The sequence below is a fragment of the Microsporum canis genome, genomic scaffold, assembly GCF_000151145.1.
Source record: "Microsporum canis CBS 113480 supercont1.5 genomic scaffold, whole genome shotgun sequence".
NCBI lineage: Eukaryota > Fungi > Ascomycota > Eurotiomycetes > Onygenales > Arthrodermataceae > Microsporum > Microsporum canis.
In genome coordinates this window covers 271,290-293,816 of record NW_003299165.1, presented here as the reverse complement: position 1 = coordinate 293,816, position 22,527 = coordinate 271,290, and the positions used below count along the sequence as shown (strand labels likewise).

Sequence of the window (22,527 nt, the reverse complement as noted above, 5' to 3'; positions counted from 1 at the left end):
TTCTTCCCCGGTAGGTGTGATTAATGTCTCGATGTCCTTAGTAGGATTCGCAGCTAGGTATGCATCATAATCTGCATGTATCCTTTCAATTGCTCCGCGAAAGTTATCGCCAAAGGTCCTCTCTTTTTCGGAAGATTTATCCGATTCTTCCGTCTTCTCCTCCGCAATTGGTTTTGTTTCTGTGGTCACCTTGGACTTTTTCGGGAAGGTCATTTGAAATTTCTTACCAAAGAGGGTGGCCCCCCGTTTGGACTTTTCCTCTTTCTCTGGTTCTGATGGGGTTGCAAGGGAGACAGGAGGCATTAGTTGCTCATCTGCAGAAGATCGTGGTTTAACAGCTGAATCTGTTGCATCCGTTGATGGGCGTTTCGTTGGATTGGAGAAATAATCGGGTGAGCCTGCTATATCTTTCCCAAAAGAAGCATCATTTGTTGAAGTCCCACAGTTGGAATTGTGCAGCTCAGGGAAAGGTGAAACTATGCTCGGTGTACCTACGCCAATGGATAGTCCCGGCGTCATGACTGAGCGGCTCATACCTGCGGCTCTTAAGCTAGGAGAACCGGGCTGGTTCGGTCTCCCAGGTGATCCGGGAGTGACAACAGTTGGGAGTGCTGTCGCGTCTAAGGTATCATATTTGCTTGTTCCCTGCTGATCAACTTTCAGTTTAAGAGCTTTCCTGTATGCCTCATCTCGTTCGACTTCTTCCTTGACCACCCCATCAAAGAGGTGTCTTAGAATCCATTTTCCAAAATTAACTGAGACAACCGTTAGTAAAAGCCCTATGGTCATCAGTATAGCTTATAACTTACTTCTTTGATCTTCCCGGTATGTATCAGTACTCACATCAGGAAGATCAGCCTGATCAACATATATTTCCCCATCGAAGCAGCGGTTGTGTTCTAAGATGACGGATAGTCTCCCCGTCCTCGTGTGTAAAGTACACCAATTGGCAATTGTTTCCGTAGTATTCACTTCGGAGGCAACATCGTCCAGATGGCGTTTACCAAATGATTGTATAGGGACGCACTGTGTGATATTAGCATTTAATTAACATAGGAGGAACGAAAATAGAAACTCACCCTAAGTAAATCCCATAGCACCACTTCACCAGCCGTGTCTTGAGTCAACGCCCGTTTTCTGTCATTTAGCGTTACATGTTTTATCATGCCATGCTGCCCTTCTATTGTCTCTTGAGGTAATGATTGGAGTGGGATTACGATGCTAATTCCCTCATCCAAAAGGATATCAGTAGGAGCACGCAAGCTGGAAACCGACAAACTTGCAACATCAGCCTCACGGTGCATGGGGTTCTGGAACGTAGCGGTACTTGATAAGACTAGGATAGAGCTTGCAGAAATTTTCTGTTTTGAAGAAGGTAGTGGAACAGCTTTGCTCTCATCCGAAGGTGTTTCGGAGGTTACACTTGAGTCATGCTGGCGGAGAGGCGGAGGTGTTGTAACTTCAATTTCCGCGGTGGTATCAACATCACTCCAACGATGAATGCTAGACTTTGGAGTTGCTGTCCAAATATGATCTCCAGCTGCCACAACTTTAAACACGCCATCATTCTCTTGCAATGCAGCGACGCAAATGCCTTGATCAATGTCTGGTACATTCCTGGTATCAGTCTTTGCAACGAGGCCAGATCTGTCGCTTGAATAAAAGACAGATAATTGTGGGTGGTCTGAATACAGCGACCATACACTGTCATTATGCATGGTTAGAGTATGCATACACCGACCTGCCGCCATTGACCATACTTTAACAGTCTGATCTGATGATGCCGTCATAATTGTATCCCCGTCGCGGTTAACGAGGATGCTCCTGACGTTATCTGTATGACCAACAAATTTGGTGACCAATTTTCCAGTTTTTGAATCCCATATCCGAACAACACTATCAGGGCCACCGCTAGCTAAAATGGACCCTTTCGCGCTTAGAGCATATACCGAACCCTTAGGTGTTTTATCATGCTCAGAAACATCAATTTTCATTCTCTCTCCGCCACCATTCAAGTCCCAAAGGTATATTTTATGGTCCAAGCTACCAGATGCAACCCAGTCAGCATTTGACTGGGGAGTTGCAAGGCATTTGACATAATCCGTATGCTTTCCTATAACCGCAGGTGGATAATCGTCACTTGCCTGTCTCCATGCCCTCACAGTAGTATCTGATGAGGCGGAGACAAGTGTTGAGTTGTTCTGAGTCAAGATGATGTCGTTGATCCAATGCGTGTGAGCTTGGATTTGCCGCCTGAATGCGGTTGGCGTGGCATCTGACTTGGGGGGTGTAATGCTTGAAGAAGAATCATGCAAATCGCTTCGCGTCTGTAGATTGAGGTTCAAATCCCAGGCGCATATTACGCCATCTCGGCCTGCAGAATACCTAACAAAATTTAGTGGATGTGTCCCATTTAAAATTGTATCTTATGGGAGAGGCAACACTCTATCCGAATAAAAAGAAATAAAGGCAGGACAGCGGTCCACCTTTAATTAAGAATTCTCCTAAGAGGTACTCACAGGATTGAACTCGTAGTATCAACGGCAAGGCCATTCACGCCCAGTCTGTGGCCGCCGGGGGCATCCGATGCTGACAGCACTAATTGCAAACACTGGTCAGCAAATTGCGCATATAATATAAGCTACCAAGAGTGATCAAATGCTCACCATAGCTGACTCGCTGGGTAGACTTCCTAGCCATCCAGAAACTGTGGCTTTATACTCCACTATTAGGCCACTATTACTGTCTGGCGTAGGTAATGATTGTCCGCAATGATAGGTAGTACTTATGCGCAAGATGGATTTGCTTGGTTAACAAGCCTGCTAGAAGCCATGGGATAAAGCCAGAGGCATTCAATATGAATGAAGTGGATATTCTGCCGCTGATTGCATTCCTTGCTGCTGTTTCTCTCTCTCGTGGTCGTTAAATGTTGGATCCCGCAAAAAAAAGATGCGGAGCAAGCAAATTAGTTTTAGTCTAAACTAGCCGCGCGATAGCTTATCGAGTCACATGATTATATGATATAAATAGTATAATATTCGAAGAAGAAAATGTATCTATTCGGGAGAGGAAAGGGGTTAAGAAAGGTAGATTACTGCATGCTCACAGAGGCTCAGATTGGTGCTCCTTTTCGCCACGGCGACCCTCCATCAAATTCCACGCTCGTTGGTAGCTTCCCAGGAAAATGGCACCTCCAATCCCAATCCAAGCGACTCGAGGCCCAATACCCTTCCAAAATGCACTGGCGCCTTCATCTCTCCATATTCCTTTGACGATATCTCTAATTCTGACCTTTTCCACACCTGATTCGGTGTTTCCGCCACGCCGGGCTAACATAACTCGTGTTTTGACCACATCAAGGGGAGTAGTCAACCCCGCGGATATAGCTCCAGCAATGCTGCCAAAAAATGCGCTCGAAGTTGCAGAAATAGTTTCTGGTTTCTCGCTTGGCTTGTTCTCCTTCTTCCAAGTGCTATACGCATCTTTCATCCCTTCCCACATGGTAAACTGTAGAATGGTAAAGGGGATTTCTCGAGCAATTGTGATTGAGGTCCCTCGGTATAGTTCACGAATAACCAGAAGTCGTCCGCCCTGGCTCCCGCTCCGGTGGCGCAAGGAAAGAATATCTTTGAGAGCCAGTAATGTCGAACCCCCAAAGAGACCTGCCTGGGCACGCTGTTTTATGACTTCTGTAGGCACTCGGACAGCACAAGCGGCAATCTCACCCAAAGAAGATGCAATGGAGTGGGTGAGGAATGTATGCTGCCACGGTATGGGGGACGAAGATGTGCTTGGAGGGAGAAAGTATCGTTTCACACCATCGTAAACAACGAAGAAACTCGCGGCTGAGGGAGCAGATCCAAGAAGGACGGACGGTAGTCCCGCATATATCCCGCGAAACGTCTGTCGAAGGACTTTCAGACTGTTCACACTAGCATTGAGTGAGCCTCCTGATGAGGAGCCAGGTGCTTTGTTCCGGGCTTGCTGGAGTCGGGTCTTGATGGTATCGAGTGGGAAGAGAGAAACGTCTACGGTAAGACCGGCAGCTGCTCCTGCCTATGACATAACAAATCCGTCAGCTCGTCAATTGAGCCGTCGTAGGATAGTTCATGTACTCACCAGAAGGGATCTCGTCCACAGAGTCGATTGTGTCGCGTGCGACTCATCCTTCTGGCCTGCCATTGAATTTCGGAGCCTTTCAACGGTCAATAATTACTGATGCGACCCTATATCAATGCTCATATTGCCTACAACATGGAGAGCAATGCGAACGTGGACAGCATATACGGTTCTTATGTAGGACGTCCTCCCTTAGGCTGAATCATAACTACAAAGGATTGGAATCTTTTTTTTTTCGAGATTTTGCCGGAGTTAAGCTGGTCCGGCCGAAGCCCCAAAAGGGGCAATTTGGAACTTCAACTTTTTATCTACCATTAATTATTACATTATCTATATTTACGCCGACAACACCGCCAATATCTAACCTGTATGGGTAGAATTCACTTCTCGCAGTAAAAAGTGGAATGCCCGGCAGAAATAGCGGCCTTTTGGGGCATCCAAAGATGTCCTAGATGGAAAGACAAACCCCTACCCTTCAATACATTGAGAGATACCTGTGCCAATCAGGTTACTTCAGACCCGGATTGCCCTTGTTAATAAAAAGCACAAATTGTGCCCTTCAGTTGAGTAGCCAGAGAGCAAGAGAAGTTCCGCCATGTAAAACGGAGAAAGGTTTGCCTTACATGGATCGATATCTACACTATACAATAGCCGTACAGTCCTCCATTGGCTGCAAAAAGGGGCTGGTTTGCTTGACTTTGGCCGTTTATGCAAACTTGCCACATTCTTTCCGTCAATCGTTTCTCTCGTTTTCTGTTATATCTGGGGTTGATACGATTTAACCGCTTGTAGCAGTTATCTTTTTTGCTCCCTTTCCCTTCCCTTCTCCTCGTTGGCAAACTTTTGTTGATTAAGTATACCTTCATAGAACAATTAGCAGTCTGGCCTTTTGGCCATTGAAAGTGATATCAATTCACTAACTAGCATTTATTATGAAGCCAAGCTTTCTTCTCATCAAACCTCAGAAATTAAAGAGCGAATGCATTTCTGTGAAAAGTACATCATGTTACAGTCTTATTCAGTTACCCTATGAGAGTTTCTAGATTAATTACTTTATCCACGCCTCCTAGACAAACTATTAGGTTAGTAAGGCCTTGTTCCGCAATGCGTGGTACATTGGATACTATCTTCACCCTTTCCGGACGGGTAATGTTAAGCTTATATACGCATTTTATTTGCATTCTGATAAGGTGAACTGAAAGACTAGAGAATTTTCGAAGCAGGCAAAAACACTTTCGCGATTCTCTTTTATAACCAAGCGTTTAAACTCAACTTAAGCGCGCGATAAATAACTTGAAGTTTCAGGTAATATCACGTGATATACAAGGCTTCTGCTTAGTCATATAAAATGGCTTTGGATATCAAACACAAATCATTTGCAGGACAAAGATGCTTCATACACTTTGGCACCCATGGAGGATCTTGGTACGGGGACTAAGTCCTTAGCCTACAATGTCTTCTGGTAGGAGCTTCGGGGCACTGGCTTCGTCGCCGATTGCCCCTCTAGAATTCTACCGTGCTCTTACTGGGCTGTGGGCAACTTGGGAAAGGGGTAAACATGTGCCCTTACAGCGAATTGGTGTGTATTCATATAAACTGACAAGAGTGTTCTAAATATTGGGCTGAAGTCGAATTTCTAATGAGTAAAATATAGGTCTTGCCGTTAGTGGTGGAAGTGATTCTATGGCGTTAGCCTATCTTTGCAGCCGATTAGTCTCACCAGATTTTATTCCGGGTCTAGATTTGAAAGCGTATATTGTGGATCATAAGTTTCGTCCAGAAAGCTCGCGGGAGGCACATTTAGTTGCAGATAGGATAGAAAAATTGGGCAAGGCTCATAACCCAATGATAGCTTCTAGAGAAGTAGCCAGGCTAATAATGTCTTTAGGAATCCAGTCAAAAGTTCTCACCATACCATGGCCAGCCGGGGAGACTCTGACGAAAAATGGATTTGAAACACAAGCACGAATGCTTCGTTATCAGGCGCTAGGCAAAGCTTGCGCTGCTGATAGCATCAGAGCTCTTCTCCTAGGCCATCATCAAGATGACAATGTGGAAACTGCTCTTATGCGTGTATCTAAAGGCCACAGAAAACTTGGTCTGATTGGATTTGACGAGATTGCTCCTATTCCAGAATGCCATGGCCTATATGGGGTAAGCAAGAGCGGGTTTACTGCATCTCTCCAAGACATCGTTGAAAGTACAAATATGGACGGAACTGTCCCATACCCATCTTCTCGAATAATCGCCCGTAATATAAACTCTACATCAGGGCAGATGCAAATATCTACGGGCGGGGTTTATCTACTCCGCCCGTTCCGATCCTTTTCGAAACCACGACTTGTAGCTACCTGCCAGGATAACAAAATACCGTTTGTCTCCGACTCCACGAATGAAGACCGCACATTTACTATTCGGAATACAGTACGGCAGCTCCTAGAATCAGAAGACTTGCTTCCACGGGCACTGCAACGTCCGTCCATACTGTCCCTGGTGGATAAGTCGAGAGAGCACACTGAAAAATTCCGATTGTTATGCGACTCGCTCCTCAAAAAGGTGGAGATCCTCAACTTCGACACCCACTTCGGGACGCTAGTCATTAAAATGCCAGCTATGTCTGAGCTCCCCCAGGATCAGAGAAAAGCTGTCGATAAACAGACTTCGCTCCCAGATGGGATACGAGACATATATGCATCAGTAATGCGAAGCTTATGCGACATTATTTCACCGTACCCTGATCGATGGAGCCCGTTATCACATTTCCGGAATCCTGCCTGCAAAGCATTTTTGGGGTTTGATCCATCAGGTATGAACGGCACCGTTTTCACTGTAGGCGGAGTTCTGTGGCAATCCATAAAACAGAAGAGCGGACGAAAATCCGTCTCTAAATCTCTACCACCGAACCTCCCTGGTAACTTGCAGGTTCAAAATCAAGAATTCTCTCCGTTTTCTGATGGGCAAGATAATATTTGGCTCCTATCAAGACAGCCTATGCACTCTGGCAAAACGCAGCCAACAACAGAGTTTGTTTTGAGAATACCGAATTACAGAGTAACCAGAACTAAGAAAGGGGTTATACTACAGGCGGAAGACAAACGAGAACGACAAGGCACCGGGAAGTTCATTTATACTGACTGGACAGATTGGAAACTCTGGGATAATCGGTACTGGATCCGCATACGTGGCCGTTCTAGTATTCAACAGCACGGTCACCTCCAAGAAGGAACCGAACAAGGTGACAAGCCTTGGGGGAAACACCAGTCTATATTTCCCCGATATTCGCCCAATTCTGAAATCCCTATCAGACTTCGTGCTCTAGGGTCGACTGACTTAATCCGGATTCGAAAAATTCTAGGAGGGGCTGTGAGGAGGTCACTAGGTAGAGATATCGCAAAGGGGGATTTATCCAGAGGTGAAGGACACGAACTCCATACTCACTCTCATCTAGCCTTGCAAAACTCAACACTAGCCGACTATCTGGCTCCTCAAACGATTTTATCGAAAAGTACAACACTATCGAAAAAGTCGGCCTCTGTTTCGCCTATAACTCCATCAGTGTTCCAGAAACTCCTCACTCTTCTGGCTCCCGGGAAAATACGGTTCTCGGCTCCGATATTAACTGATGTCGTGCCGGAAAAAGGAGACGGTGAAGAATTGGAGAATTTGCAAGAGCAGCTTTTGGGGATGCCATCTTTACCAATGTCCTTCCGGACCAAAATACGGGTGAGAACGCCCGTCATGAATGCCGAGGGAAAAAATGTTGCTGCAACATTGGATGTTCCATGGGGCATAGAATGGGAAATAAGGTATAAATGGATAGATCCGAATACCGTCCGAGCTGTGTCCTGGCACAGTATTTAGATGGTGCATATGATACAAGTTTATGTGAAGTGCCTCAGTACGTTTTGTATATTAAACTATCATCACTGGAAAGGAGGAATTATTTTGTAAGGCTAGGAGTAAGATATACTACCTAACCATGTACAAATGAATACAGGACATAAAGATGCCCCCTGGTAAGTGAGATTTAACCCTAAAACCATATTATTACCCAATTCTAGTCCCGTACTTGTGGCGTGTCAACTAGCGATGTATAGAGAAAGGAAAGGTTCAGCAACCTTCCATACAAATTCTCTAGAGAGTTGTAGCTCCAAGCTGATTCTCTTGCGTCAACCCGAAGGCTCGCCTATTTGCTGCGCTCTCAAACCGCTGATTTCCCTTTTGAGTCTCATGTTCTCCTTCTTCACCCGGGCAACCTCATCAAGTGCATCCTTTAGTTGGTTCTTAAGCGCCTCCTCGCCCGCACCAAGTCGAATTTCCCGGGCCATTTTGCTTAATTCATTGTTGAATCGTTCATATAAAGCTTCATTTTCCTTTCCAGCTTCACGGTAGAGTTCGTCAAGTTTACGAGCGCGTTTCTCAGAGACAAGAAGGGAGTTCTCCAGGTCGTTTTCAAGAGTTGTCGCCCTAGCCCCAAGATTTGACGTCATTGCAGAGAGTTTGTTTTCAAGGGTACGAACTCTTTGAAGAAGGGCATTGGACGAAGAAGCGGTAGGAGGCGAAGAAATGGGCCTTGACTGAGAACCAGCAGAGGATAATGGACGCCTTCTAGATGGGGAAGTGGAAGTTAGCTCTTCGGTAACTGATGCGAGCTCGGCTTGCAAAGAGGCCTCGGCAGAGGCCATGGCCTTTCGTTCATTTAAAACACGCTCGCGTAGCTATAAGGATAGATATTAGAGATACCCCAAGTCAGTATATCAGGTAGGGAATATACATACCTTTTGTGGGGTTTGCATTCGTAATTTTTGTGTCTTAGGAGGCGTAGTTGATTGCTGAGTTTGAAGCCTACGTCCATAACCATCACTGCTGCTCGGCCGGGGTGGTTTTTCTCGAGGACCTGCAATCTTTGACGGGGTACCAGCTCGCGTACTGTCCGCTCTCCTCCGAAGTGGCATAGAGATCGTTGAGGCATGCGGTCTTCTATTCGTCCGGTCTGCTAGTGTCGTCCTAGGAGAGGGAGGAGGGGCATTTTCTTTCAAGTTTGCAGTTATTTGACGCACCGGGGATGCTATTCGGGTTGGAGGTGTATTTTGAATCGGGGTGTGTTGCGCACTATGATTTGGCAGACCCAATGGTTTGGCTGGGGGTGTTGCTGGTTCAGGGATTTGTGTAGTTGGAGTGGCGAGAATGCTTGGAGACTTTTTGAATTCCCTGTTAGCAAAAAGAGGTGCTATATCAGCAGATGAAAGCTCCTTCAGATCGGATAGTGAACTCCTTCTCTTTTTTCTGGGAGCAATCCTTCTCCCCACAACGGGATTTTCGACAATAGATGCGAGAGAAGTGTGTGTATTGCTATTTGAACTGGCTGGGCGACTGATTTCTTCATCCTGGGCGAATATTGTCTGCATGGGGGGTCGATCCCGCGATCGAGGTCTTAGGAGACTGTGTAGGCGACTGTCTGTATCTGTAGACTTTGACCGCATGAGTGAGTTTTTGGAGAGCGAAAGGTCAGCCTCCGGGTTGCCTTTTGATTTACTCAAAGACCGAATTATAGAGCTGACTTTGCCCTCTCCATCTTTGATACTGTTTTCCCGACTCAAACCAAATCCAAATCGCTTTCGGAATGACGATGCATTCGAGCCTATCGACCCTGACGTGAGCATTCCTCGGCTCACTTCATGGGCAAGATGTCCATCAGGTGCTGCTGGCTCGGATTCATCAAATAAGCGTTCAAAATCTTCCACTAGCCTATCAAGAAGGGGTATGGTTTTCCTTGCATCACCTTCCTCGGTAAGGATTTCGGAGAATACATCCGTTAACGCACCCCTATCACCATCATTTCCAGAATCGTTTAGCAATTGTGCAAGCAACTGTATCAATGCCGTAAGCGCACGGCGAGTCTGTGGGCTCATCTCAGACAGGAAGCCATGGAAATAATCTTCAAAATCTCCAGGGAATAAAGCGTCAAATTTAGCTAGTAAAATCAATAAAGAAGTTTGGGATATTATGGGGCCAAACTTTTCCTTCCACGCTTTGTCAAGGAAGGTTTCAAAAGCAACGATTAGCATGTCAACTGGGGATTCCGCTGCGGCTTGAAGTTGACTGGGATCTTCTAAAAGGATGTTGTAAAGCTCATTGACCGCTGCCGCATCAACTCGGTCCCGGGATCTTAGTACTCGACCGACAATGTTTCCACTTCTCGAACGAATTGCAAGGGTATAAGCAGTAAATGTGTTTTCCAGCTGCTCGAATGGGCTTGAGGTGCCATCAGGAATACTAATCCCTCCATGAGGGGTTTTATGTGGGACATCATCATCTAGGTTAATATTTGATGATTGAGGTTGTAGAGTCGGGACAGTGTGTGATAATACTGGGAGCGATGGAAGTGATTTAGAAGGCGAATGGCCGAGACCTTTAGGTTGTCCAGCACCCCAAAGTGTGGACAACAACTTTGTTGGGGATGGCGGCCGGAAGGCCTTAGACCCTTTTGAAACCCCCAAGATGTGTTGAGCAACAATACGCAAGATATTAAGATTGTTTTGGAGAACTGATTCAGTAAGTAGAGGGTTTTGAGGCTGAGAGAGGGGGTGCAGTAAAGCCGTAACTAACAAAAAGGGTTAGTCACAATATCTCCAGCGAGAGGCAATATGTCTACTTACTTCGTTTGGACAACGTTGTTATAAAGTCTTTCGCGGAAAAGGTATCACTAGATGGAGCACCAATGACGGAATCTAAATCCATCTTATACCTGGAGTCTCCTAGCATTGGGAAAATCGATGCAACGACTTCTATCTGGCCTGAATTTAGCTGCTCCGTCATAGTTTCCTTTGTCGCGTCGACAATCAATTTCACACTAGATGGAAACTTGGGTATATCAGGTTCAGTGTCGTCGTGTTCAAAAACACAAATGAGCGCTCCCAAATTGCCAAAAGCTCCTCTTGCATTATGGAGCGACCACTTTCCTTGCTCCCTATAATGCTCTGGGAATCGACCTTCGATTCTAGCCTTGGTTATTTCTTCAATTAATTTTGTTGCTTTGGCTTCGTAGGTTGATGCAAGTTCAAGGGAAAGAAGAATATTTTTTGAGCGTGAATGTTCATGTTGGATAAATTTCTCGGCTGGAGTAAGAAATAGGATGCGTCCGCACTTAGACTGTGAGCAACGAATGCTGGTGGTCGGCATATGTTGGCCAAATGTAAGCTCTAACGTGGCCGCGGTTTCCACCCCGTCCACATCCGTATCAACCCTGGCTTTATCAAGATCGGCGCATAATCCACGGGCTGTCCATTTGCTCTCTGGGTGTTTAGATAGAAAGACTAAGCAATCAGCAAAAAGTAACAGTATGCCTGGTTGGCCTCTTGACCCTGACGGACCAGACCGGAAAGGTGGTAGGAGGCTATACACATCTGCAGCGGTGATTAAACGGCCAGTCGGCGCGACAGACATTGGCCACTCTTGGACGATCTTCCGCAAGTGTATTAGAGTCTGAGAGTGATCAGATTCTGAATATGAATCTAATGAACATATTTCTGTGATAATATCACGCGCCTTAAGCAGTGCCTTCACTGCAGGGTGAATGGATGGAAGAGATCCTGTCATAGTATCAATTAAAAGGCTGTACCGTGGAAGACGTTGAATGGGTTCCATGAGCAACGAACGCATTCGTTGTTCCCCCGTCTCGTAGACTCGTTTAGAAAAAGAGGAATTCTGATCGCCCAGAAAAGAATTGAGAAGAGAGTAGAATCCCGTATGGGCATGCATATATTGTCCATACGGCTTGGAAAAACGTGGAAACCAATCAGTCAAGCACTGGGCAAAAGCAATCGCACCTAAAGGGTCTGTACGTCGGCCGGTGGTAGGATCACGAGGGAAGACTGACGGCTCAAGCATGGTATCTTGGGATAGATCTTCTAGAGCATTTTTCTCTGTTTCTTCAAGGACAAGGCGTATGGCATCTAAAAATCCCATATTTACCTCAAGGATTTCATTTAGACAAGGCGGAAACAGCTTGGCCAACGTTGATTCATCCGGGCTCGTGCTTGATGGTAGTTTCGCCCTTGCCTTTTGGCAAAACTCATGCGCGACATTATGGACGAGGTCATACATTTTATGAACATATCTCTCTTCCGTGTCAACCACCTCGCACATGGAGAGTCGAAGAGCTTCCTTTTGAGAACCGGAAAACAATTTAGATTTGCTCAGATTAGTAGGTTTCGACGGAGCTCGGCGCAACTTTGATGTAGGCAAAAATATAGGTTCACCCAATGCATCTACGAGAGGCGTAAGTTTACCAAACCGATCAGCGAACTTCTCCTGGACGGGAGATCCGATGCTGGATTCGTTATATCCTAGTAGAGATTGCCGTGTCGATTCCCCTGGAGACATTGGAGCAGTGATCGAGCCGGCAGGGACTACTAGATCGATGTCAATCCATGGAACCACCCTATCCGCAAACGCATCTTTCAGATCACGAACTACGGCTGCCGGATTCTCCACTTTTTCCATCTTATCTGCGAGATCCGCTGCATGCAACTCATCAAAGAACTGCAGTGGTTTAGAGCTCGGTCTGCCCGAACGGGCGATCGCAACCAGCTCGCTCTTCACTGAATCTGGGATTTCTGAAAAATATTTAAACAAACAGACGGCTAGTCCCCGGTATACTTCATCACCCTGCCTCTCGCGCGGTAGGTAGTTTACGGCGGCATATAGGGGTGCAGCTGGCGATACGGTGATGCGTGGATAGCTCTGTAACCCGTCTGGTGCGAAAATATGGGCCTGGATGCGCGAGCTGTTGAGGGTTGAGTTGGCCGTGGTTGCAGATCCGTGGAAGACAAATATCGAGGAGAGGACCGGGTCGACTGCGTGGTAAAGAGCGAGCTGCTCGAGCGGAAGGCTCGCACACGAACCGGCCGCGGAAGCCATGATGGACGCCGCTTCGACAGGATGAGAGAGGAATAAATGAAACAGGTGCCGCTGTTTTCTTTTTTTTGGTTTGATGGGCGCGTTGCGGCGAACTTTTACGAAAACGGCGCTTCTCTTCGTCCCTTTTGCAGGCGAGGGGGGGTTGCTTATTTCCCGTTCTTTCTCAATAGACGCCAAAGACTGCGAAATCTACCAGATAACTCCAACTCTCCGGAGGCATATGCGCGCTTCCGTATGCTCCGTTCGCCAACCAGTGGGCCAGGCGAGGTAACACAGCCTTTCCAGAACGCGCCGTCGCTCCCTTCTTATGAACTCTGTAAGCCAAAGGGAGGGGAGAGGTCCCTTCAAGAGCGCGTCATGCTAGCTAATGCACGACAGGTCTTGCCGCGCACGAAGAGGACCGAAGAAGGAGAAAATGATCATCCACAGATTGCACTTGCGCCAGCCAGAGAGCGCAATCGCTGGGCGGAGGGAAGCGTGTGTGGAGTTGAAGATATTGTTTCTAGTTGAGAGTTCCCGTACCTTTTTTTGGGTGTTGAGATCGGGAAATCTCATTAAACAGCGCCAGGTTGGCGGCTGCTGATTGGCTGCGGTTGCGTTAAACGCGTTTCAGCCGAGCTCCACCAACAACAAACAAATGAAACCACGGAAGATGAGCAGTTCGATTTTTGTTTTTTGACAGCTATTTGACATCTCAAAGTATGTACGGAGCATGTATGAAGAATGGACGGGTTATACGCCGTAACAAACAAGAGAACCCAAAACAGGTCTGTCAATAGTCCCGAAGGTCAAATCATAAAGTCGAGCTTGTTCCTAATCTGAAAATTGGGCCAGAAAGATAAAAATAACTAAAAGAAATGAAAGAAAAAGGCAAGATGAAAGAGGAGTACATAAATCAAGAGCGCGCGCTCAGAATATAAAATCCACCCTCCAATCCACGGGCATAGGACACAAAGGACGCAATATAATGTCATATAAAAGTATACGGAGAATAATCAGCATGCGAAACGAAATAAAGAATCTCAAGTGTTTGCTGAGATATAATCCACGTTCAGGGCTGCACCATCTCTAAGCCACAGAATAGACGCAGTGCCTCTTAGGAGTCCCAGCCCTGGTGTTACTGGTTAGCATTCGCTCTTTGGATACGCAGGCTCTGATATTGACATAGGGAAACACCATAAACTAACCTTCTCCTTCAACTTAGCGTGGTACAGATAGTCTCTATCCCTCCTCGTGACATGGCTGTCCCTGGACCCCGCGGTGGAGAAAATGCTTCCTTCCCTCTTCTGGAATCTCGACGGCGGCACTTGGGCAGCATCTGGGGGAAAAGAAAGACTTTCATCAGTAATGGGGTTAGGATGGAAGAATCGATGGCTTTGGCTTACCCCATTCCTTGCTCATCCTTCTATCTCCCGGGGACGACCCTAATGAGGATCCAAGTGCCGAACCCTCACTTCCCTTACGCTCAGGTGCAGAAGTGGTCTTCCCAAAGCTATCTGATCCTCGTCTATCGGCATAAGTATTATTATGCTTTTCCATCGTTTCTTCTGTGGTTTGATATGGGTTGGTTTGGCCGGGGATCACTTTTGCTATTGTTGCATACGTTAGTCTCGAAATGGCCCTGTCAACGATTCTTGCTAGGTGGGACGTTGTGGAAGGACTTACGATCAACCGTCATGTGCTGACCGGAAGATGCCATGGAGAGCTCTTGGCAAATCTTCAAGATAAACCGGACAATGAAGGAGAGAGAATATTATTCACAACCTTCCCAGTAAGACGGTAGAGAAGTTATTCGCTGGATAGGTAGGGAGAACCCTTGAGATGAGATATGCCTCTTATATCAAGTTGCACAGGTGCAAAAGTAAGAGTGAGATCATAAGTGGACCAGGGCTTGCTTGGTTGATATGAATGGGAAAAAGAAGGCAAAAGTGCCAACTTGGATGGCGAGTCAAAAGGCCTTTATATAACAACTCTCAAAACCTTCGTTGAGATGATGTACTTTGAAGCGGCCGATCTCACATGTATCCATGTACTTACTCCTGAGGCGAGGAATGCGTACCTCGACGGAAAGCTACTTACTATCATCCGGCCAAGGGGTGATACTGCGATTCGAAATCGCCGTTTAGCCTCTGTCCTACAAGCAAATAAGGATCGTCTAGAACATCCGGGCTGCCAATTTCAGCTCCGTTGACCACATAATCTCTGTAGGCAGCGAATAATGCCCTTATTCGGATGCAGGCTATATACATCCACCCAGACTTACTTCGCAGAGGTGGTGCCAACGTCGATAACCAGGAATCATGGATCAAGCATGGTCTAGAGTTCACTCATCAAATGCCAAACCTTCCTATGCTCTCCATTTCCAGTTTAGGTCGGCTTACTTGAGCTGAGTTTGGATTTCGAGCATCCTGTATGGGTGTGGGTACTGATAATGCGGAGTGAGGGGTGTCATAAATCAAGGAGGGATCTGCCAATGGCCGTGAAGGTCCAAGGTCTGGAGATTCTTGACCAGAACCTAGTCTGACAGCGACATTCCCTGCTGCATACGCCATATAGTACACTAAGTATGTGGCTAGTGGTTCTGATGCCGTGAAACTTATCCTCAAAGTGGCGAATTGGGGCAGTGACGGAAGTATCCATGTCACACCATCTATACTCTACGGTGCTCTGTACTGCAACGGTTTGATCTTGTACGGCATTAACCAGATGGAGCGCCAAGCTCATCTACGGGCGCATGCAGAGTTTCTTCCTTGCGGAAGTATGGAAGAGTGCAGTCCGCTAGTTGGCTGGAATGCATGGAGCAGACGACTACTGGTTGTTCGGGATACCCTCATGCTTGTGTTGCTTGATTCAAACAACGACTTGAGAGATTGTTGTTTGACAGGCATGCATCGCTAGATCTTTCCAACGCTAAACATGGCGGCTCTCTTTGTTCCTAGTATTCACCTGTAGTTGGTCGGGTGATGTGATGTGTTGTTAGGAATCCCGTATTTTGAAGCTTGTAAACCACGCGAAGAAAGGTCAAGCTCCACTGAGAAGTGGGCCACGAAATACCGTAGGATGACTCTATACAGGCATTTGATCACGATGCCAGCTCTTCCTCCCCAGACGGAAATGCAACGAAGATACGAGAAGTGCATCGGTGCTGGGTCTGGCCCCCCTGCATCAGCAACCACCAAAGTTGTTTATACGTAGTTGTCGGTCATGCAAACGAGGACAACGGCATCCCCGGCTGTCAATACCGTTTGAGGGTCGTGAGGTTGTCGCCGTAACGTGGGACAGAGGCTTGCTGCTGCGATAACGGGTCTCCAACTTTGAGTAGACACCTCACGGCTCCAATATTGTGTTCTAGCCCACAGTTCGGTCATACGTGGACTGTCTGCGACTGAATAGCTCTCAAGCGCCCCCGATCCCAGGCTTGCAGAACAAGATGTCCAAGTGGACAGATAAAAAGGCGAAGAAGCGAAGAAGAGAAGGAACTTTCCTTTTTTGGGTTAAGTTGGGCCATCATGTGGGGTAAAGATCAGATAATAAAGTTATTAATAAGCAAAGTTTCATATAATCACGTGATTGATTATTAGGTAAAATTTTTCTTGGCACTTTTTCCGCCTTCAAAATAGTGGAAATTGTACTATGAACAGAGCATCTGCCAGGGACCACAAAGTAGCAAGCTTTTTGCCGTATCTCACAAAGTATCGATGTAACGTCAATCCAAGTGTCCTTGACCCTGCATTTTGGCGCCAGGAGGGGGTTGGTTCTGCCTGCACAGCCACGGTCGATTACATGTATTGAGTATGTACCTCTAGGTCTTTATCTCTTGCTGCAACTCCTGGAGTCTAACTGTAAATTTTGGCTTTGGTAGGAGGAGCAGCAGGAAGGGAGGGAGACATGTGATGGTTTGACTCTCCTGGATTCCTTGACGGTTTGTTATGTGGCCTGCGGTTGCTTTAAGCTTCGTTGTGGTGCTTATAGGGCTGAAGGAACACGCAATCCTCGCACAGGGCAAAGTGATGAGATGGCCATCTAACTAACCAATACAGAGCAAAAGTTGTATCTACTATCCGACCAATCTTGATGTCTCTCAAATCTGCAGTGTTTAATCTACTTCATCGTCAGACTCAGCTGCCGCTGGTTCGGCCTGTCCCACTTCACCTGCGTCTGTATCTGCATTACCTGTCTCTCTAGGCACGGCAACGTTCCGGTCCTTGTCATTGCCGGCGTCCGGGCTGCTTTGTTGTTTTGCCTCGGGCTGCATTGTACCACTACCCTCAGGCCTTGCAGGGTGTGTATCTGCTGATATAGGAGGGAATATCTCTACAAAAAGGTTAGGAAGGAAACGGTCAAGCCGCTTTTGCGTCTCTATCCACATCTTTTCCTTTGCAGGGTCCTCGTTTGGCGGTGCGGCCAGGTATCCTCCATCCGCCATAACGAGGAGGATATTTTTAAGGCTCTCAGGCACTGCCTCTTCCTGTGAGTCATTTTAAAATACGTTAGCAAGGTTGTACAAGGTAGTGGATCACAGGCACAGGAGATATAGGACTATGCGTTCTTGATCGTCCGTCTGTATGGCAACAACAAGGAGCAAAAGGAGAGATGCTCCGATGCGCACTGAAAATAAAAGGGAGGGGAGGATCATGTCTTACAAGGCTGTCTCCTTGCCCGCTATTCATCATTCGATCCAGGATATCCAATATTCTCAGCCACAGGTCCAGCATACCTTCCCACTCAGAAAGTAGGACGAGGTAATGTAGGAATATCTTGCACAAAAGTGTAGCGGCCTGGACTCGTGTTTCGCTCATGCCCAGGGGGTCAGACTGATACACCTCTGGCTTGAGTAGCGTTAAGACCAGTGGGAACAGCACCTTTCCAAAGATTGCAACCCACTCGGTATGGTCCGTCGACGCGAGCTCTGGAGACAACAGGGATCTCTGAAGTACAGACATGGCTTGATTGCGAATATCACGACATGGACTGAGACCCTGAGTTGTAAGAGTGTTAAATATCGGGAACCAGTATGCTGCCCATGCTATATAAAGTATATTAGCTATTTAAAGATAGTATCAGATAGGATATATGTGAGGTACCGTACCTTCGTTTCGTTCTAAGTGTGACTGCTGGATGAGCGCTGGTATCCGACCTGTGATTCGATATATTACGCCAATAGCTTTAGTTCCGCGGATGACATATGGATTGTCTCTGTTAATAAATTAGCACTGCTAATCGAACATTATATAAAACATCAGGGTCTCTTACCGAACTCTCACTTGTTTGACTGGCTTAGGGCGGCGAATTGCCATTTCTCGTTTAATCTCCCTCACTGTAGCAATTCCACCAGCGGTTGCAAATTCGTTTGTAAGGTTTACCGCAGCCTCATAATTATCCGCTGTGATAACCGGAACAGACGATTCAACAATGCTCTGTAACAGTGCAAAGACCATCTGCGCGGCATCTTGGTGTTGGTGCAACCTCTGAAGAATTGACCAGAAATCTGGCGACGTGCTAAGCTCATTTTTTAATGCTTCGGATTCGTTAATGCATTGCAACAAGCCGGTAACGACGGGAGTCGCAACCACTTCAAGAATAGGTTGGTCAAAGCTGGAAATTATATGTAGCACCACCGGCGGTCGCATGAATGGTTGTTCCTACAGGTCCCATTAGTACCTAACAAGGAACATGAAGCAAGAATGGAATAGGACATACATAGCTATGGCGAAGAAGTGTTAGAAGGTAATAAACAGCACGGGATAGACTAAGGGGATGTATGTTCTTGGCATCCCGTACAATGTCTTGGAGAGCAACGGTCAATTTGTCGCCAAGCCGTTCTATTGTATCCTTGTCTCGGAGAGTGAGAACAGTGGCTAGTTCAAGAATATATAAAACACCGGGCTTGTATGCTGGTTTATTCTTGTCAACCTTGCTATTTTCAGACCTATGCAGGTTTGGAACTGGGCGTTCGGGTTTAACAACAATCACCGCAGCACCAGTGTCTGGAAGTCCAGAGAGCAAAGATTCAACAAATAACACCACGGAGTCGGGTGGCATATTCCTAGAAACGTTAGTCGATGGGTAATAATCAAAGTTATATGTGGCTCACTTACCTTATATTGGTGAAAAGTTGAGCTACATCACAGGCATTAATGCAGTCAACAGTGCACAAAGTGTTCTCAAGTTCCTCATCAGACGGCTCGGGTGGGTCGTCTGCAGCGTAACTCGAGAGATAGGACGTAAACGCAGAGAATAAACTGGTGTCACTTTCTCGATTGTCACGATCAATGACTTGGGACGGTGGCTGAAGGGGGATAGGGGGCATGTCCAGAACCTTCGAGAAGGTGTCAAACTGAGGGATTAGGGAATTGATGAATAAGTTATGAAGAATTTGAATGATATGATCCCATCCGTTCTTCTGTATTATAGCTTCGTTACCAACGATAACCCGGAAGAGGACCGCAGTTGCAAGTTGCGCTCTAAAGTCCCTGCCTAGCCGGACAGCAAGCTCGCTAACCATGACGCTCTTCTTTCCCGCTTGTATTTCGGTATTAAGGGAGGTATTTGAAGGTGTCGTCGATGCTAACGTGCTGATGGAACTTAGACAATAAATGATGCGATCCAGGACGTTTTTTAGTCCGTATTTCGCAGCAATTTTGGCACACTGGTCGAAACCAATTACTACCCTGGAGAACACTGCGTCGTCCGATGCCGACATGAAAACATAGGAAAGAGTCGCGATAACGGGCTGCCAGGTTGCTTCGAACATATCGGCATCGAATGCATTTGATTCACAAAGTGACAAATTTCCTGCCGTCTTTGCCTTCGAAAGTAGCTCCTTCCAAGCAAAGTCGAAGGCTTGTTTATTTTCGTGTTCATCCGGCAAGATAATTTCACTATCCTGGATTGACGAGTATATGTCCTGCAGATACTTTGTCGAAAAGTCCTTTCCATTATTGACACCACGGAGATTTTTAGCGAATCCCTCATAAGTCATTTTGTTTTGAGGTTTGATGTTCGGGTTATACATATCGGTGTTTAGAAGAATAATGGCATATGTAAGGACGAAGAGTGAGTCTTTATCCGCAATTTCTTCGGGATGAACAGCGTCAAGGTACTTTTCCGAGAAAACGGTAACGATTCTTGCAATCAATGGAGCTTCACCAGGCAAACGTAGGGACCCTAATAACTCTCTCAAGGCCTCAACAACATTCTTCCCTTTGAAATCTTGTAATCCAATAAATGCATTTAGTAGTGGTTCATTGTTCCTATGAGATAAGAAGTCACCGAGCTCCTTTTTGGAAATTCTTGTGGTCCCTTTTAAAAATTTTGCCACAGTCAATGGGTCATCGGGGTCTTCAATTATACCCTTGGATGCAAGGAATGCTATGCCTGCCTTAGGCTTTTCATTGAATTTTGCAGCTCCCTGAATAATAATTTTCTTTTTCTCACGCTGACTTCGTAGCCGCTTCAGGTCGGGATCGTCAACACTAGGTGGCCCTTGGTCGAGTCTGTCAGCTAGGAATTGAACGTAGCCTAAAAGTGCATCAAGACAGAGAGGAGGAACATTAGTAGTGCTCCAAGTTGCAGAATCTGGAAATGCATTCCGGGACAATAGGCCAACCATATCTTCGCAAAGATCTGCCTGGTCAGCGTCACAGTCGTAGTTTATGAAAAGCTCAGCCATAAAGTTAGGAATTCTAACGAGAGCTCCAATACTCTCAACCATCGCTTCTCTAGCTTCAGGTTTTCGAGAACCACCTTCCATGCCTAGCTTTTGGCGGTCTTTAACAGGCACTGGTGTTGACCTGCCACTTCCTGCTTGCGAGGGTGAAGGTTTCACTAACTTTGGAGCCTTTGGAACACCAGAGTAGAGAGATGGATCAATTCCATCTTCTCGAGGTATATCAACCCTTGGGTGCAAGCAGGCAACAAGGTAAGAGAGAAACAGTTCCTGTTGTAGTTTCAAAACGCGACGACACGTTGCAAGTAATGTGCCAGCAACTCTTAGTGAGCTATTCAAAATGACAACATTATCTGATCTTATTAGTTGAAATAAGTGGCGGCACAAATCATCCTTAGCGAGTTGCGCAAGGCTTGGATGTCTTGATATTGAGGGACCAGAAACCTCTAAGGCTACGTCTATGATCCTGAGAGACATTACTCTCATTGCATCTGTGTGTTGAGGGTTATGTGGATCAAGCAGATCAATAAGAACGCGGAAAAGCTCGCGGATCGAAGGCAGCCCATAAGGTTTCATCTCCTTTTCTATATCCCCGTATGGATCTGTGTGTGCAGCAGGGCCGTCCCCTTCTACTTGTACGGGTATATTTGTTGAACTGTCTCCACTCACACGTTCCTCCCTTTCAGGGTTAACGGAGTCAGTTCCTAAACTTGATGCATGCTGTGATGCTACGGTTTCCCCATCCACTGAAGGGTCCATTTTGAGATTCTTCGAAGTTTCATCAGCCTTTTCGTTCCCAATCTCTGAAGCTGACAAGGTCCCATCCTCGATCTCAAGCCGTGCGAGCCTCTGGAAAATTATTTGGCACATGTTCACCATCGACATCTCAGCCGATCTTCGAAGTACTTCCGACAAACGAACTTGGCAGCACATGCTCAGCCCAGTCTCCATCATCTCGCACACACTCTCATCACCTAGCAAGTTTCCCTCTGGTCGTGAGAGCATCCCTTCCATGAGCTTAAGTATTCGAAGGAGAACAATCTCATCCGCAGCCGAATCACTAGCCTCGAAACGGCAGTGCGTAATGGCTGCAGATAGCAATTGCAACGCCACTGATAAGCGGGGAGACGCATGGTTGATGATGTTGTAAGCGAAAAATTTGGTTATAGCAGAAAGAGCCAACGACGTTATCGGGGCAGAAGTTGAAGAGGAGCGGATGACCTGTAAAAACGGGTGCAATAGGGATGGTGTATCGAATGAATTTATATCGTTACAATCCTTCAGGTCAAGCCGGAGCCGGGTAAACGCTGACATCAATGGGTTATCCTGGATACTTTTGCCTCTTCTCCCTCTCAGCCCCCATCTACCCGCCAGTGAATAGTCTCCTTCCGTGTCTAGAGCCCCAGGTTTTGTAGCTCCATATTTCTGGGTGGGTTTCGAGCTGAGTGCAATGTTCGCCGGGCTCATGGGGGTCGGAGTCTCCCTGTCCAAACCCCGCGAACTCACGCCTCCGCCCAAGATTGCTGCCACGGACGAGTGTGCCCATCTCGCATGTTTTCGCATAGCCGACGTAACTGCAATGCATTCTGTTGTAACTAACGCAACGGGGTTAATGGCGATTGATGCAGCAGCCCTCAACGGTGCTGTGTTGCTGTCACCGTTAATTCGTGCGCCGGGGAGAGGAGACGAAACGGGTTCCCGAAGAGGCAGGTCGTGAAGTGTATGCAGGCCATCATTGCTATCTTTCCCCGACTCAATGCTCATATTTACCCTGTAGCAATTTCCCTGTGGCTGGAAGGGTGCAACGATCTATACGC

At 46.7% G+C, this 22,527-nt stretch overlaps 6 protein-coding genes across 6 annotated transcripts in view; 2 read left to right on the top strand and 4 right to left on the bottom strand.

Moving 5' to 3' along the window:
- Nucleotides 1-4,182, bottom strand: part of MCYG_05170 (WD repeat protein) — a gene marked incomplete at both ends in the record, with an annotated part of 5,196 nt that extends 1,014 nt beyond the window's left edge. Inside the window, 9 exons of the mRNA XM_002845255.1 lie at nt 190-491; nt 537-755; nt 810-1,026; nt 1,080-1,684; nt 1,742-2,385; nt 2,520-2,611; nt 2,667-2,742; nt 3,107-4,056; nt 4,120-4,182. Coding sequence (XP_002845301.1) covers nt 190-491; nt 537-755; nt 810-1,026; nt 1,080-1,684; nt 1,742-2,385; nt 2,520-2,611; nt 2,667-2,742; nt 3,107-4,056; nt 4,120-4,182 — 3,168 coding nt within the window. The remainder of the gene's footprint in view (nt 1-189; nt 492-536; nt 756-809; nt 1,027-1,079; nt 1,685-1,741; nt 2,386-2,519; nt 2,612-2,666; nt 2,743-3,106; nt 4,057-4,119) is intronic.
- A 1,389-nt stretch (nt 4,183-5,571) lies between these two features.
- On the top strand, nt 5,572-7,980 carry MCYG_05169 (PP-loop family protein; the record flags this gene model as incomplete). Its single annotated transcript, XM_002845254.1, has 4 exons — nt 5,572-5,698; nt 5,774-5,947; nt 6,008-7,354; nt 7,475-7,980. 4 exons carry the CDS (start codon nt 5,572-5,574, stop codon nt 7,978-7,980), a joined length of 2,154 nt encoding a protein of 717 aa, XP_002845300.1.
- A 308-nt stretch (nt 7,981-8,288) lies between these two features.
- Nucleotides 8,289-13,041, bottom strand: MCYG_05168 (conserved hypothetical protein; the record flags this gene model as incomplete). The annotated part of the gene is made up of 3 exons (XM_002845253.1): nt 8,289-8,837; nt 8,898-10,723; nt 10,779-13,041. 3 exons carry the CDS (start codon nt 13,039-13,041, stop codon nt 8,289-8,291), a joined length of 4,638 nt encoding a protein of 1,545 aa, XP_002845299.1.
- A 1,117-nt stretch (nt 13,042-14,158) lies between these two features.
- On the bottom strand, nt 14,159-15,070 carry MCYG_05167 (uncharacterized protein; the record flags this gene model as incomplete). The annotated part of the gene is made up of 7 exons (XM_002845252.1): nt 14,159-14,194; nt 14,229-14,359; nt 14,427-14,678; nt 14,707-14,748; nt 14,806-14,873; nt 14,899-14,998; nt 15,022-15,070. The coding sequence occupies 7 exons, from the start codon at nt 15,068-15,070 to the stop codon at nt 14,159-14,161; spliced, it is 678 nt and encodes a 225-aa protein (XP_002845298.1).
- A 444-nt stretch (nt 15,071-15,514) lies between these two features.
- On the top strand, nt 15,515-15,939 carry MCYG_05166 (uncharacterized protein; the record flags this gene model as incomplete). The annotated part of the gene is made up of 2 exons (XM_002845251.1): nt 15,515-15,533; nt 15,650-15,939. The coding sequence occupies 2 exons, from the start codon at nt 15,515-15,517 to the stop codon at nt 15,937-15,939; spliced, it is 309 nt and encodes a 102-aa protein (XP_002845297.1).
- Nucleotides 15,940-17,137: 1,198 nt separating this feature from the next.
- Nucleotides 17,138-22,474, bottom strand: MCYG_05165 (Sec7 domain-containing protein; the record flags this gene model as incomplete). Its single annotated transcript, XM_002845250.1, has 6 exons — nt 17,138-17,509; nt 17,685-18,067; nt 18,131-18,237; nt 18,295-18,683; nt 18,742-19,087; nt 19,140-22,474. 6 exons carry the CDS (start codon nt 22,472-22,474, stop codon nt 17,138-17,140), a joined length of 4,932 nt encoding a protein of 1,643 aa, XP_002845296.1.
- Nucleotides 22,475-22,527: the final 53 nt, after the last annotated feature.